The following is a 16,706-nucleotide window of genomic DNA, read 5'->3' as shown; positions in this document are numbered from 1 at the left end:
AATAAAAACAACTAGCATTTATCAAGCGTCTACCATGCCCTGAGCACCAGACTCACACATCATTTTCTTTAATCTTCACAGCAGTGACACAGTGGTAGTGTAATTATAGTTCCATTTTACAGTTGAATAGAAGAAATAAAGGGAGACTTCCCTGCAGGTCCAATGGCTAAGACTCTGTGCTCTGAAGGCAGGGGGCCCTGGTTCAATCCCTGGTCAGGAAACTAGATCCCACAAGCTGCAACTAAGAGTTCGCATGCTGCAACTAAAGATCCGCATGCCTCAACGAAGATTGAAGATCCTCAGTGCTGCAGCTGGGACCTGGTGCAGCCAAATACATAAACAAACAAATATTAAAAAAAAAAAAAAGAGAAAGAGAGAGAGAAAGAAAAGAAAAGAAACAAAGGTTTAGGGACTCACCCAAAGTCACAATGCTGAGAAGTGATGATTAGCGATTTGAACCCAGACCTGATTCCAAGGCCCAAGCCCTTTCCCACAACACTGGTCCACTTCCCATGGTCTGTGATGAGGTCCCCAAGTCTGGAGCAGAGCAACTGAGTCTCTCTCTAGCCTGTGTGTCCACGAAAAGCCAGAGACCAGAGGGCTGAGCCAGTGTGGGGGGGCTCCACATGTCCTTTGTGAGGCTAATGAAAGATTTGGTCCAGATCTTAAAATCTATGCTCAAGGGAATTCCCTGGCAGTCCAGTGGTTAGAAATCCAAGCCTCCACTGTAGGGGGCAGGGGTTCAGTCTGGGCAGGGAACCAAGACATGGCATGAAGTACAGTATGGCCAAAAAACAACCACAAAACAACAAAAACAAGCAATCCACACTCAAGAAGACGTGAAGAGGAATATAAACAGCGATAACAATAGAAAAAAAAACTCCTGTAACACAGGAGAATGCAGGAAATCCTCACAGAGACAATGCTGAGCAGAAGAAGCTGGACACAAAAGTGCCGTGCTGTATGCTATTGTTAGGAGTGGGGACCCGTAGGGAGACCTTGTGCGGAGGGAGAGATGGCTCAGATCTTGAATTGTGTGGCGGTCACCCAGGTGGGTGTATATGTAAAATTTTCCAAGCTGCAGGCTTCAGATCTGTACCTTTTATGGAACCCATGATTTAAAAGATGTGGAAAAAAAAACAACAACTGGAGATAATTCAGTCAAGAGTAACAACTGAAACCAAAGGGCGGATTAAGCACTCTGTAAAAAAAATAGAAGTGTGTTTGGATGGGGTCGGGGAGTGAATGATGGCACTTGGTGGTTTTATCAGCTAAGATCCTGACCCACAGCTTGGCCCCTTTTCTCTTACAAAAGTCCACATCTGGCATTTTTCAGGATTTCCATAACCGGGAGGGAACTTCCCCTGCCTGGGAGGGCAAAATAGCATATGCTGTTCTCTTAATTAATTTCTGTATCCCCTCGCTCAAAGGCATTTGTGGAGGGCCTGCTGTGGGTCGAGTACGGGCCTGCGCTCCAAGGATATAGTGGGGACAGAACATCTGCTCTCACACTGCGGGCATCATAGCCGGGCCTGAGATGACTGTTACTTTACAATGATAACTAAAACAGCCAGTGCGAGTTTTAAGTCAAATAACCAGTATGTTGCATTCATGCTCAGTCGTGTCTGAATCTTTGAGACCCCATGGACTGTAGCCCGCCAGGCTCCTTTGTCCATGAACTTTTCCAGGCAAGAATACCAGAGTGGGTTGCCATTTCCTCCTCCAGTGGATCTTCCCAAACCAGGGATCAAACCCTCATTTCCTGCATCTCCTGCATTGTAGGCAGATTCTTTACCGCTGAGCCATCAGAGAAGCCCAGCCAGTATGTTAGCTGGAGAAAAATAAAACAGGGAGCAGGGTGAGGAATGAAGGGCGATCTGCATTTGCCAAGAGAATGGTCCTGGAAGGCCTTCTCCCTGAGAAGCTGGCAGTGAGAGGTTGAGAGGAGGGAAAGGGAGGTTAAGGGAGAGCCACACAGATAGGTCAGGGAAGTGTCAGAAGGCCTGAGGGAAGGGCTTGTGTAGATTTGGGCTTTACCCAGACAGAGGTGGGGTTTTGCCTGGGGGCTGATGTGACCTGGCTGGTATCTGTAGAGGGGAACTAGGCTGTCGCTGCTGCACTGGGAGACTTCAGGAGGGCCGCGGGTCCCAAGGCTCATTCACTGCCTGTTCTCCCTACTCCACCTTCTCCGGTGGACCGTGCCTGCATCCAGTGTGGCGGAGAGGAGAAAGGCCTCCCTGTGTGTGGAGGCTACCAGGACAGGCTGGTAAGGGGGTGAGGAGCAGCCCAAGCCGCTCTGGACAGAGAGCATGAAGGTTTTTGGAGAACACAGAATGCAAGCATGGGCAGTTTCCTTGTGATTAGCTTTCCAAGGAAGGAAAGGTCGCAGAGCAAGGTTTATCAGAAGCTCCTGCCGGTAGCCAGAGGGAGAAATGAGGTGGAGACAGGGAGGCCATGACGGGCAGCACAACACCCTCCTCTCCTGCTCTGAGAGCTGCTGCCCTCAGCTCCTTTCCCTGGGGTGGGCGTGGGATACCACTGGCTGTGGGGGCAGCAAGTGGAGGGGGGTGAGATTTACGGGGGGGTTGAGGGGCTGGAGTGAAGGGAGGAGCTTCTGCATTTGTGATCGCCTGCTGCGTGACTTGTGCACATAAAGCTCCCACTCTGGCCTGTTCTCTCTCCTTCAAATATGGCAGGGCAGGGCCAGAGGCTCTGGTTCTTTGGCTCTACACCAGAGAGCCTGGTCTCTAACCGGGCCTGGGACTCCTGGGAGCTCAGAGCCAGACTCCTGGAGTGAAACCTTGGCCACCCATTGGCTTCTTACCTCCCCCGGGGGTGAAGTATGAAGCTGATCCCTGCTTGTGGGTGTGGCCCAGGTAGGCTCATGGTTTGCCTTGTCCTAGTTTCCCGTCACTTCCCCAAGGAAAAGTGCCAAAACTTGCACTTGAAAATATAGTACCATTCTGCCTTCCAGTGCTTTGAAGGCATCTCTACCATCTCCAGACACATTCAAGGAGTCCTTGTGGCCTAAAGAGTAGAAGTCTGTCTCTGCAACCTGGTCTTCAAGACCCCAACAGTTAAGGCACCTTCCTCTACTCTTCCTGCCTCTCCTTCACCTAAACCCACCCCCTTGAGTTTCTCTGTTGCCTCAACTCTCAGGAGAACATCACTTTTCAGCCTCAGACCCTTAATTCAACTTTGGCTGGAAGGCCTCCAACTCTATCAGCTAGGCATCTGTTTGTTGTCGTTCAGATGCTAAGTTGTGTCTGACTCTTTGAGACCCCATGGACTACAGTACGCCAGGCTCCTTTGTCCTCTGCTGTCTCTGGGATTTTGCTCAAATTCATGTCCTTTGAGTCGGCGATGCTAGCTATCTCATCCTCTACTGCCTCCTCCTTTGGCCCTCAATCTTTCCCAGCATCAGGGTCTTTTTCAATGAGTTGGCTTTTCGCTTTCGGTGGCCGAAGTATTGCAGCTTCAGCTTCAGCAACAGTCCTTCCGATGAAAGACATCAGCAGAGACCTTTATATTGAAGTGAGTTTTACAAAATGTCATTGAATTCTCACCAAAAGCTCAGGGGACAGATATCAGCCCTTTCTTCAGAGTTGAGAGGTTGAGTGATTTGCCTAAAGTCACACACACAGTTAGTGGGCGGTCAAATCCCCTGAGATTTCAGCACTGAGATGACCATTCGCACTCCCTTCCCAGCCCGTCTACAGATGGGTCTCTGCTTTGGATGGACCACCATTGTCTGAGGGCGGGGCCTGGGCCTCCTCAGCCACCCTGGTGTGGGCCATGGTTGTCCAGCATGTCCTCTTTTCCTTGCTCCACTGGACCATTTTCTATCATCCGCCTCAGGACTGGGAGTGCAGGCTTTTCTGGGTAGCCACCCTGGGGCAGGATAGGCTCTCCAGGTGTCCTCAGCATTTCCTTCACCAGACGGGTAGGCTAAGTGCTGCCCAGACATGTGGCTACTGTGACTCACCCGCCCCTGCCCCAAGAGCTGTGGAAACCAGCTGGGTTGGTCCCATCTGGGGAAGCAGCCTGTGCCCCCCAGCCCAGGCCTTGACGATGGGCTTATGGAGATAGCGAACACACAGTTGACTGTGTGCTTGGCAATGCTGTAGCAAAATATAGCACAACTTTTGCCTTTCCCCTGATCCTGGGTAGGAGGAGAAGACAGAGTGAAAAAGTGTATCCAATTGTTTAGCTACAGTAATGGAGTGTCGGGAGTGAAGGAAGGCTAACGGGGCAACTGTGGGTGAGACTGAAGTTGTGTAACTTTGGTCTTCTGTCTCCATCAGCTTCTGTGCTATTTCTGAGGCATCAAGCCACCTTCTAACAACACAGAGGATTCTGGTTTTTGTTTCACAGCAAAGGTTAAACCTGGAGGAAGTCACCAAGCCACCTTCCAACAGCACAGACGATTCTGGTTTTTGTTTCACAGCAAAGGTTAAACCTGGAGGAAGTCACCAATCTACACAGCTTTGATGTTGTGACTCCATCTTTATTAGAAATGGGAATGAGCCAAAAGGAGGCCCTGGTGGAACCTGAGGTAATGAATGTGGTCAGAAAGAGGCACAAATCCAAGTAGGCTCAGATTCAAAAGCAGAGCTAATGCCCTGAACTAAAACGCTAACAGAGGCAAGTTGGGGCCAGCACCACCCAATTTTCTAGAGTGGTTTAGTGAACTGAGCCTGCTAGTTTCCTACATTGTGTAAGAGCTGATTGTAAATGGCTCACAAAGCTGACACTGAACGCTTTCAGCAAACTTGTCTTTTAAAAGGCACATCATTCTGAACCTGGGAATTGAATGTGGTAGGCCAGCCTGCAGAGGCCATCTTTTGGTGGATGTTGTCAGCACCATCATTTTAGATTAGAGTTGATTTGCTAACTATACCAGTTGAATCTTTGTCCTGCATAGTCAGCTCAGGAAGAGGGATTTTAATAGTGGGAGGAATACAATCCAGGTACTCAGACCAAGAGAGTTTCAGGCACCAGATCCAGAGATTCAAACCTGGAGAGGGAAAGGAGTTAAGTGAGAGCCACAAGGAAACTATTGGTGACCCCTTGTGGGCTTAGGGCCTGAGACCTTGAGGGGAGCCCTGCCCTGGAAGTTTCCACTCTCATGGGCCTCCACGTCCTTGTGTGCATGCTCAGTCGTGTCCAACTCTGTGAAACCTCATGGACTGTAGCCCACCAGGTTCCTCTGTCCATGGGATTCTCCAGGCAAGAATATTGGAGTGGGTTGCCTTGCCCTCCTCCAGGGGATCTTCCCGACTCAGTGATGGAACCCACCATCTCCGATGTCTCCTGCACTGCAGGTGGATTCTTTATCCACTGAGCCACCTGGGAAGCCCCATGGGCCTCCAACCAGTAGGCATACTGTAAAACTGCTCTTCCTTGTTCTAGAAGCTCCTTCAGGGGAATGGCCTTAGAGAAAAGAGGTTGCCATGGTACAACATTGAAGAAAGTTCTGAATTGTTCATTGCTTTTCAGTAAAAGATCTTTAAGTGATTTAGGCATGTATCTTGGAAAGATTGCAAAGAACTGAGTGACACCACAATAACAAAACCTCTTCCAGTTACATATAATTTTGTGAAGACTTCTAATAAACATTAAAATTTTTTTTAATCCTTCTCAATAACATTTAACTCTCCATATTCAAATTGTTATCAAAATGCATTTAGGTGATTGTGATCAATTAGGTGTAATAACTGTAATGGCAACTCTACCAGAATAAATAACACTTCAAGGTTTATGGTCACAAGAAATTAAAATCCTAAGTGCCACAGCTTCCTAGAGCTGTTTGAATGGAACAAGTGGACATATTGGAGAAGAAAGTATATAAAGGCACAGTGAATGCTGGAAACTGCAAGTGAGTGTAGGGTGTTGGGATGGAGACTGGGGCTGGGGATAGAAACCAAGAGATGAGGCTGAACTGCTTGATGAGCAGGCGACAGATGATGGACTTCGGTCATTATCCTGAAAGCAAGGTGTGGGAGGGGTGGCACACTCACGAATGGAGTGGATAGGTTATATTCCAAGTAAGGAGATTATATTAGATGCTAATCTAAGAGTTCAGAGGAGAGATGATACAGGCCAAATTAGGCAGAACCAATGAGGAAAGTGAGGAGATGGACTTGAGAGATGAGTCAAGATGGCTCCCAGGGCTGTTTGGGAGTTTCCACTCAAGGGAGAATTAGGGATTTCCCTGGTGGTCCAGTGGCTAAGACTCCGAGCTCCCAACGTGGGGGTGGGGGTGGAGTGGGGAGGGGCAGGTTCAATTCCTTGGTCAGGAAACTAGACTCCACGTGTCGCAACTGAAGAACCCACATGCAGCAACTAACCTGACACAGCCAAATTAATATTTTTTTAAAAGATTTTTTAAACAATTGAAAGAATAGGTTTAAGGAGGCAAAGTAGTAGGTTCATTTGCAGACATGGTTAATCAGTCTTGACACTTGGTCCTTGCCATGCATGAATCTTGAACCTAAGGTTACGCGAGAGCCACAGGTGAGCTTATCACACACTACATGTGGCAAATCATCAGGTACACAAGATTACCAAAGTAACAGGCCACCTTCAGTGTGGGCTCTGAAGCCCAGTAGTAAACATATCCAAGTAAGTTTTCAAGTCATCTTTCACAGTCTTTAGGAAAGAAGGGATAGAGGAACAGCAGGTTCTTAAGCATTAGGCAGGAGAAGGCAATGGCAACCCAGTCCATTACTCTTGCCTGGAAAATCCCATGGACAGAGGAGCCCCGTAGGCTGCAGTCCCTGGGGTCGCTACGAGTTAGACATGACTGAGTGGCTTTGCTTTCACTTTTCAGTTTCATGCACTGGAGAAGGAAATGGCAACCCACTCCAGTGTTCTTGCCTGGAGAATCCCAGGGATGGGAAAGCCTGGTGGGCTGCCGTCTATGGGGTCGTACAGAGTCAGACACGACTGAAGCGACTCAGCAGCAGCAGCATTAGGCAAACATAAGAAAGCACTTCGGTTTTCACGTCAACTTGAAGAGTTAGCACGGTTTGGAGGAAAAAAAAAAAAGAACTAAAGTTGTCAGATTTAAGTAGGCCTGCAACACTGACCATTTAAAACACACTTAAACACAACATAACACACACATACGTTCCAGATCAAGTACTGGTAAAATTCCTTTTACAGTTAGGGAAATTGTAATTCTATTAATCTGGTTTTTCCTGATCTCTTCTGGGAGTAGTATTGATTAATGGTGGAGTCATCTAAAGTCTTTGAATCTAAAATCATCAGCAGATAGGGTGCATTTTTTTTTTTTTTTTTTTTGCATAGGTCCAAAATAGATGTGGTCTGGCAACAGATCTTGGAAAAAGAGATAATGCAGGTTTTAAATGACCACAAATTCAATGAACCAAGAGCATTCTATTGCTGAAAGCTAATACTATCCTAGTCTTCATTAACATTCAACAGTGGTTTTACCAGCTACCATCTTGTTCTAAACTAGCAATTCGTGCATATGTGCTCAGTCACTCATTGGTGTCCAACTCTTTGCAACCCAATGTACTGTAGCCTGCCAGGTTCCTAGGCCCATGGGATTATCCCAGCAAAAATAATGGAGTGGGTTGTCATTTCCTCCTCCAGGGGATCTTTTTGACCCTGGGATCTTCTGTGGCTCTGGCATTGGCAGGCAGATGCTTTACTAGAACCACCAAGGAAGCCCAAACTAGGAATACAAGGGAGGGAAAAAAGTTATGGCTTCTGCTCTACAAGAAACTCCTTTTCTAGGAGAGTAGATGCATACAACCTCTCTTCTTCCTATGCCAACATGGATACATCTCCCAAAAAGGGCAAACAGCTGTTGGTCATTTATGGGAAAGTTGCAATGCTAAACCCTCAGCAAGTTTATTTCTTGCTGTTTATGTATTTCCTAGCAACAGTGACTTCATGGCTTGTTTCCCTATGTGACAATCCCTGAAGAGAGGCAAGGAACCCATGCCAGAGAAGTCATCAGTTTATTGGCTTCAGTTCTGGCTTCCTGGAAGATCTAGCCTGGATACCTAACAGTACAGAGGCCAGTCTGGTGACACAACCAGCTTTCTCCATCACAGAACTTGCAAACCACCTGTGCCCCATAGTTTATAAGCCTCCTCTGCAGATAGACTGAGCCTGACCAGTCCTGGTCAATGGTCTGTAGGGAAAAGTGACACGTCAATCCTGCTGAGGCAGTTCACTGCTGGTGTGCCTCCAGCATCCGGCCCCTGATGCATCAACCTGGGAGGATGAAGGCCCCTCTCCTCACAGAGAGCTTATCTTTGCATAAAGTCATTACTCCACACCTTGTCTTTTGCAGCAAGCAACACCAAGTACCTTGACTAGTAAACAATGCCGCTTCCTTCCCGACCCCTCCATGTGATCCTGATGAATTTCTGGATGTCCTCCTTTGTGACTGCTCCCCACTTTTCCTCAGTAATTCATTATTCTTTATACTTGTGTCGCCCCAGATTTCTGTCCTCAACCCTCATCACATTCAGATCAAAAGTTGAGTCCACATACCTCTGGCTTGGGGCACTGCTGGCCTTAAAAGCTATTCAAAATACGTGAGCGCAAATGTGTATGTATGTGTGTGCATGCACACATGCACTCCTGCAGTGCTTTGAAGGATTTGAGGATAATTGTTTTAGATAGTGAAGTCCTGCTAAGATGTATAAATCAAATTTCTTTCCTAAATTAAGTTTCCAACGTGAAGAGATTCTACTACCTCAGTCACTAAAAAAGTCACCAATTTTAACTCAAGATCTGTCCTTTAACTCAAAGGAGAAAGAAACTTTAGATAAACTGTTATGTGGAACCAATGGTATACTGATAAACGGACTGGGAATGGTGGGTAAGCTTTCTAATTTACCAACAGTTTTTCAGTCACCATGTCACCAGTGTGGAGTGGTGAAGAGATGCAGCTGGATTCTTTCCTAGCTCTGCTGCTAATCACCTCTGTGACCTTGAACAACGTATTATTCAAAGGAAGATCAGAGCACTTCAAGATTCAGGACATTATTGTTAACTTTCCATGTTAACAATAACTGCTATTTTCTTATTTATCCATCTTAGCCTGCTATCACTGCATGTGTATTATCTAGAGACAAAAAAGCAGAGCTGGGTACCTCCAAATGTCACAAGCAGCAAAACATCCAAAAGACAAGTGGCATTTTAAGACATTACAATGTATTTATCTTACAGGAACAGAAAAACAACCTTAAAATACTACAAAGACTTGCTTTAATATACAACAGAACCTGGAGTCTTCACCACTACTAACTTATGACGTTGCTGCTTAGCAACTGTTAGCTTTGTGCACAGAACATTGTAGCGGGCTGGACCCAGCGCAAGGGAATTAATTAGAAACCCTACTACTGTTGGGACTGCTCTGAAACCATCCTATTGACCACCCATGTGGCCCAATGCATCTCCTTACATGTTGCTGCTTGGACTTTCTCACAACTTAGCACCCTCCTCTGCTTCTACCACCTAAGGTCATTTATCTTATTATTTTTCTCAGATCTCCTTGATGGTCATGCAAAGGCTTAACTGTCTGGGTAAGAACATGGCTGCACGGAACTTCACCTTCTCCCTAAACTTCTGTGTAATTTTAACTTTTTGTTTAAAAAAATTACATATGACTTACGTATTTCCCTCAGGTATTTGCTTTATCCTTCAAGATGCAATTCAGAGATTTATCTTCTCTGACCGCCACCTGTACCACTAGTACTGAATCCATCTTGGTTAACATCCCATATGGCAGTCTCATGTGAACTGTCAATGCCTGAATTCCCAGGGAGTGGCACAGTGCCTGGCACTTAAGAAACCCATTAAATATTCCTTAAACATTAATCTGTTTTCTAGTATAATTAACCCCTATTGTTCGTACAAAACTTGAACTTTTGTACACAAGCTTTAAAAATAACATCATATAAAATTTAAGATAAAGCAGTAACACTTTTTTCACCATTTTGCAAAGGGGGAGTATAGTCAAGGATATTAAAAATTGTATTAACGTTCATATTTTTTGGTGGTCACACACTGTCTGGAGACTAATATATTTCTTTTTACTGTCTATATTGAGACTAAAACATTACACTTTTAATGCAATCGCATGTTAGCATAGTGCAAACCAATTTTGCAATTAATGAAAAAATATTTACTTAGCAACTGTTGAGAGCAGTTTCTAAAAATACCCACCTCCCACCTTTCTTCCAATCCTAAAAATCTAATATAGCACTTCATCACCAAGATTTGTGTCACTGTTCACTGGCAGAGAACCAATGGATGGCTGCCTGACAAAATTGTTTCCAATGGTTATTCAAACTATTTCATATCCCTACATTAGTAAGGCTGACTTAATATGGTAATGGTGAGAAAGGGCCACATTTTTCTACCTAATACATTCTACTCCATAAATAATCAGACTGCAAATGTACTATGGTACTAGAGGGTGAGAAAATCCTGTCAGTGAATATACTAATACATTAGAATAGCATACCTCTCTCTATAAACCTGATTACATGAAAATGCTCCGTAACTGTTAATATTTACCATAGGTAAAAATAACCTGATCAAATTTCTTATTCAGTAGAATGCAGACTTTATTAATGCATCCTCCTTGTATTTGGTCCTAAACATGGACTCGACTAATAGCCCAAATAGCTGAAGTGGATGACTTGTTTATGAAATCCTATCTTATCAGTTTGGATTTTAATTCCTCCTACACTACTATCCTGTTTGATACTCATTTAAGACACACAGACCATAAATTCTAAGGGGTATAGTTAGCTCTCACTTATGAAGCCAAGAATAATGTAAATACCCCCTCCAATCCTTTACTTTCATTATCTTCAAAAGTAAAATGGAGACAACTTACCTTAGGGGAAGCTGTGACAATTAGGCATATCCAGGTAAAGCGCTTAGAAAAGTGACTGGCATACAGCACTAAATAACATTACCAATCTCAGGGTTTAAAATGGTGAAAAATGGTGATGAAATGCTATCTTATTTTTAGGGACACCCCAGTCCAACAGGCTGAAAAACTAAAGGTTATCACGTTTAGGTCCTTGCTCTGCAAAATTTACTGAGCTGTCTTGCCTAAGGTAGTCCCACTGTCCTCAGTTACCCAATGGGAGCAACAGTAACTTTTTCACACTGTTCAGAAAACTGACATGCTGCACCTAATTTTGAAAAAATCAAAGTTTTACATAAATTCAATTCTGCACTTTTAGGTTTACTCATCAACCTTGTGCCTTCTCTAATATATCATTCATCTTTTATTAGCTTTGTACTCCCCCTTCTCATTTTTCTATCAATGTGGAAATCATGTGTCCTTGTTCAGTAAGTTAACTTGCTATCATTATTTTGATAATGTAAATGATAGATCTGGCCAGTAAGAACCCTTCAAGTGAGTCTTGTGTCCTTCCAACCCATACCTAACACTTTTTGAGATTTCTTCTCTGACACAAGAGAAAGTTCCAGGTTCATTTTGTACATTCTCTGCTCTAGCCCTGAAGTCAGACATTTCTCCAAGCAGCCATGTTTTCTTTTAGTATTTAGAAATCAAGATTGAGGTCTTACATGTGCTCACTGTGACTGCAGTATCATGCCTTCTAGGCCCTCAGTGAACACAGCTGGCAAGTAAAGGAAACATTACATGGATACACACAAATACTAAACTCATAGAAGATAAAGGGTAAGGAACTGTCCCCAGTTAAAGAATGCCACACACACAAACCAAATCCTTCTGTTGGATCCATGAGAGGACTCAGGAAAAGAAAGTTATCAAACATTAGGGTAACTGATGAAACTGAATAGACTGGCCTAGAAAGCTGGGTCAACATTAAACATGTCTCATTTCTTAGGAACTCTACACTTAGGTGTAAAGGATCATGATTCTGTAACCTACTTTCAAACAGCTAAGTATATGTTAAAAGAGCAAATATACAAACAGAAGTGTAAATGGGACAAAATGTTAACAATTGTTGAAGCTGTCTCAAGAGCATTCTGCTTTGAATATCAAGATAAATTACAAAATTAAAATGCTTAAAAGCATCTCATCAACTAAAGGACCATTAACACAGGGTAAAGCCTTGATTGAGCTCATTAAGATGACCTAGCATTAGAGAAGCTCTGGCTTGTTAGTTTGAACAATGGCTATATTATTTAGTAGATAAATGGGTAATTCATCAATGAAAAGCAAGACACAATGAATCTGACCAACTTAAAATGTGTCTTGAGACAGTTGATTTCTCTAACAGCTCTGATATTGCTCAACATTTCCACTATATACCTGCACATCCTCAAAAGCGGCCTAATAGGTCATCTCAGAATACAAAGCACTAAACAATAAACCTTTTGACGACTGACTACAAAATGCATAGCATAGATTCAGGTCATGTTACACCTAATTCATTAGTCTTGGGCAGTTTCAAAAGATGAGAGGTGTACTAAAAGTCAATAAATATATTACAGAGAAGAGTGGAAGTTATCTTTTTCTGAGGTGGGAGGGAATCCCTAAAATGTTGTGAGCAACCATTATGTGCTTATAGTCTCACTTCAAAGGGACCAGCACATCTCAGATTCATAAAATCATTGGTCAGTTATCACTGTCTAAAAAGTGACAAAGAGAAAATCTGAAAGTCAACTATCTCCCAGACTACCGACCAATTTTTAGGAGCTAAGCTGAAAACATCTAAGATGCCCCTTTCCAAGGTTCACTCTAGTCAAGTTTCAAGAACGTAATCCTGATATCTCAGCAAATGTTAGAGAAAACTAGCTCAATGGCTTGGCTTCTAAAATCCTTTTGCTTGGTATTTTTATTACAATGGAATTAAGTTTATAAAGTATAGTTTGCTCAAAACATTGCAAGGACTAGCAGAAATAGGAAAAAATCTCTTAATATTTGTTGATGGAAAATAATAACAAAAGCAACCCTCCAAAATTCCCCTCGTAGGCCATAGGAGCATGAGCACATCGATGTGGGAGGAGATAACCAGTCTCTCCCTTCATATATTTTTTTTATTTTCTTGTTATACCTTCCCAAAACAGAGACATTCAACAGTAGTTAGAATGGCCATCTCCCAACATTTAAAAAAACTGCACCCCCCAATGGGTGAACAAAGTAAAGAGTAGTAACCTAGAGTTCAGCTGAGTAAGCCACTGCGGAGCCTTAAGTGGTGAGGTCTTCCAATTTCAGAGTGATGTGTCTTCAACTTGTATCATCATTTTAGTGGAAAAACATAATTTAATTTTGGTGAAATGAGATTCATCTCCCGACAGGATTAGTAACAGCATTCACTGAATTTCACATTCTTCTTCCGTGAACTGTGAAGAAAATGAATGGTAGCTAGAAGATCAATGAGATTCCAACTCCAGCTGCGGATGGAACGACAATATACCAGGACAAAAACACCTATATTTTGATTTACAAAGCTAACAGCAGTTTTAAATCTGCAACTTAATTACAGACCAACTACACCACAACCTTTTCAAATGGCAAAAATACAAAAAAGTTAAGTGTTACAAAAATATTTCAGAAAAAGTGCATAGTCTAAGTGCATAGTAAATAAAAGCACTGAAAAATATCTTGCTAGAGGGAGTTCAGCTTGGAAAAGTTATTACCAAAGCCAAACATTTTTATTTTACACAAACTATACTCAAAAATAGCTTTATGAGACTGATTTCTGGCTAAAAGTATCAAAGGGTTTATTAGTCAAGAAACAAATACCTTAACCAACACGGGTGGATAGAAAGAAAACAAAGAAGCTGCCTACCCCAAAGTTCATATTCATTAAGATTTCTGCAGTATGATGGTGCTAATATATCCTTTAATGGCAGAATGTGGTAATCACTGAATTAATTATTGCTAATGTAGTTTTCAAATTAAAAAAAAAAAAGGAAACAAACCTGACACAATCTGACCAAACACGTGTCAATTTACAATTTCAAGGTTATTTTTTACAAAATACCTACATTTACACAATAGGTCCCTGGCAGCATTTTTAGACAAGTTTTTAAATTTATTCTGACATGCTATTAATGAATAAATTACACTAACTTCCCTTGTGGCTCAGCTGGTAAAGAATCCGCCTGCAATTCGAGAGACCTGGGTTCAATCCCTGGGTTGGAAAGATCCCCTGGAGAAGGGAAAGGCTACCCACTCCAGTATTCAGGCCTGGAGAATTCCACGGATTGTGTCCATGGGGTTGCAAAGAGTTGGACACGACTGAGCGACTTTCACGCTACATTAACGAATTAGTCATGGAAAGCTTTTCTTTTTCTTGGGTCAGAAAAAGAGCCACAGTTAAGACTGAGAGAGAAACTGCAGATAATTTATAGAAATGGGTGGGGGCTGGGGAGGATCACCAATCACAAGAATCTCTCATGGTATGCTCTCCAAGATTAGGAGTCAATCTGCCCAATCAACCAGGAATTCAAAGAATAGCTTCATTTTATAGATAAACCCTTTAACGCTTTCATTCTTATTCAAAATCAGTCCAGCTGTTAGTCTGAAGCTGCAGAAGTTACAATACCAAGTCCTGGCAGCTGCTGCAGCACTAGGTATTGTGTCTGCAAGTCACTAAAAAAAAAGAAGAAAAATGAAAGAATGCCTTTCCGCTTCAGGGCAAAAAATTTTTTTTAAATAAAAAATTTGAGAAAGTTATGACAGTAAATCTAAAATGATTTGCAAAAGAATATTACATAACAAATGGTTTGAAGTAGTCTATTAAAAAATTGGGGAGATTTTGATTTCATAGTGAGTCAGCAAGGCATTTTTTTTTGTTTTTTAAAAAATCTCATTTCCTTACAGAAACAGTTTATAGTTTTTAATGAATTTGTAAACAAAAAAGCTCCCATTTCAAAATAAAAACAAAATCCCAGATCATATAGATGTTTACAGTGATTACATTTATCTAAGCAACATACATACATGTTCAGTTGTAAGATGTTAACTAAATTTGTGACAAATATGCGCGCTTTTTTTTAATACCAAGAACATTATAGAGTTAATGCAGAGTCCTAAGGATAATCTAGTAGTCACTAAGTTTTTCTTAAAGTCTTCACTTTAGATGCTGTTATTTCTAGCACAGGTAAGCAGGCAGAGTCTTTCATATCCTCAAACACTGGAATCTTTGGTTGCTACCATATCAGCTGGCTTGCAAACAAGAAGCCAACCATTTTAAGAATGTTTTAAGTGAACAACTTGCAAACCCCAGGGATGGATAAACCCTAAGAATGCACAATTGTGAGCATTTACAACCATCACAACTGTGGCTGAAGACTGTTCATGCCGTTCTTCTGAAATGAGATCTCAAAGCAGTATAGTTCAAAATAAAAGATTTTAACAAAAAATTGGCATATGCACAATTTCTCCACCAATTTGTGTGTGTCAACCATTTAGTGAACTTTTCCACTTGAAAAAATGCAATAGAAAACTGACACCATGTTTCACTATCTCAGTTAATATTCACAATTACAGCGGCTACAACTCAGGACACAGCATCCATCACCAATGCTGCCCAGAGCCAGTTTATACTGAAATTAAGTTCTTTACACCAAATAAATGGTTGTCCACAACCACTGGCTAGTGTACATATGAACTAAAATTTCTAGATTTGGGGAGAAACAAATGCTGCTCCGATCATCTGCTCTGCTTCTTCTGTTCCTTGATTCATGCTTAGAAACCTATTAAAAAAAAAAAAATCAAAACAGAAAAACAGGTTAAAATCCAAGTTAAGTACATTTTCTTAACCATACCCAAAGTAGGGAAATAATTACTTTAGAATGATACTCATGCTATTTTCATCTATTTGAAAATCAACAGGTCAGGCCAACTGTTTAAGAAAACAGCAAACTTCTGTTCAGGATGCCTCTAGGCAAGAGTGGTATACAGTGAATTAAAGCCTTCTAGTCCCGCATACAATTCTCAAGATGGAGAATTAGTGTTACTTCCAATAAGCCTATTCACTTTATTTCTGTTTTTAATACCTAGAATACATTATATGTGTTTGTCAAGTTAAAAATAAAAAGGTTGCTTTATCAACTAGAAAATATAGTTTTAATCACATTATGATTAAGAACTTTTCTGTACGTTATTTCTTTTACGAATGAGGGACAATAGGCTTTAATAACATGTATTAAAAGCATAATTATCTGAGTTATTTCACTGAATACAAATCTGGCAATAAGTATATGGTTTTTATACAGGAACCATAGATCTTTAAAAATTATCAGTTACATTAAAAACACTAGTTTTTACCACTGATTTGATGTGTAAAAATGAGTGACGCCTTCTGGCTTTACTTCAAGCCTCCCCACTATGTAAATATAACCCTCCTCTTTCACAAATTAGACCTTAGGGCTACTACATAAAGACAGGCTTGAATAGGAGGCGGCTTCAGGTATCTAATTGCCATATTCTACCTACAGCTGAAGAGAATCAGAAGAAATAGGTCTACCTCTAATGCCTGTAAGCTTTACCTGTAGCTAAAAGGAATATACTGTCTCTCAACATTAGTAATATCCCATCAGCACCTTCTCTCACCTAGAGGCATCAATGCCCTCTTGGTCCAACCCCTCCTCTTAAAGCCTATATATATATAGAGAGAGAGGCTATATATATATATATATATAAGCTATATATATATATATCATTCTAGCTTACTCCATTGACTCACTTCCTCAGCACA

General features: G+C 42.0%; 1 protein-coding gene across 4 annotated transcripts in view; it reads right to left on the bottom strand.

The window, feature by feature from the left end:
* CSNK1A1 (casein kinase 1 alpha 1) overlaps positions 12,899-16,706 on the bottom strand; it is a 48,747-nt gene continuing 44,939 nt past the window's right edge. For all 4 annotated transcript variants that reach the window (XM_005683152.3, XM_005683154.3, XM_005683156.3 and 1 more), the window contains one exon: positions 12,899-15,702. In XM_005683152.3, the coding sequence (XP_005683209.1) occupies positions 15,695-15,702 (8 nt within the window). In that variant the 3' untranslated portion in view covers positions 12,899-15,694. The remainder of the gene's footprint in view (positions 15,703-16,706) is intronic.

Source organism: Capra hircus, chromosome 7, assembly GCF_001704415.2.
Source record: "Capra hircus breed San Clemente chromosome 7, ASM170441v1, whole genome shotgun sequence".
In the NCBI taxonomy this organism is placed as follows: domain Eukaryota; kingdom Metazoa; phylum Chordata; class Mammalia; order Artiodactyla; family Bovidae; genus Capra; species Capra hircus.
This window is presented reverse-complemented; position numbering and strand designations above follow the sequence as displayed.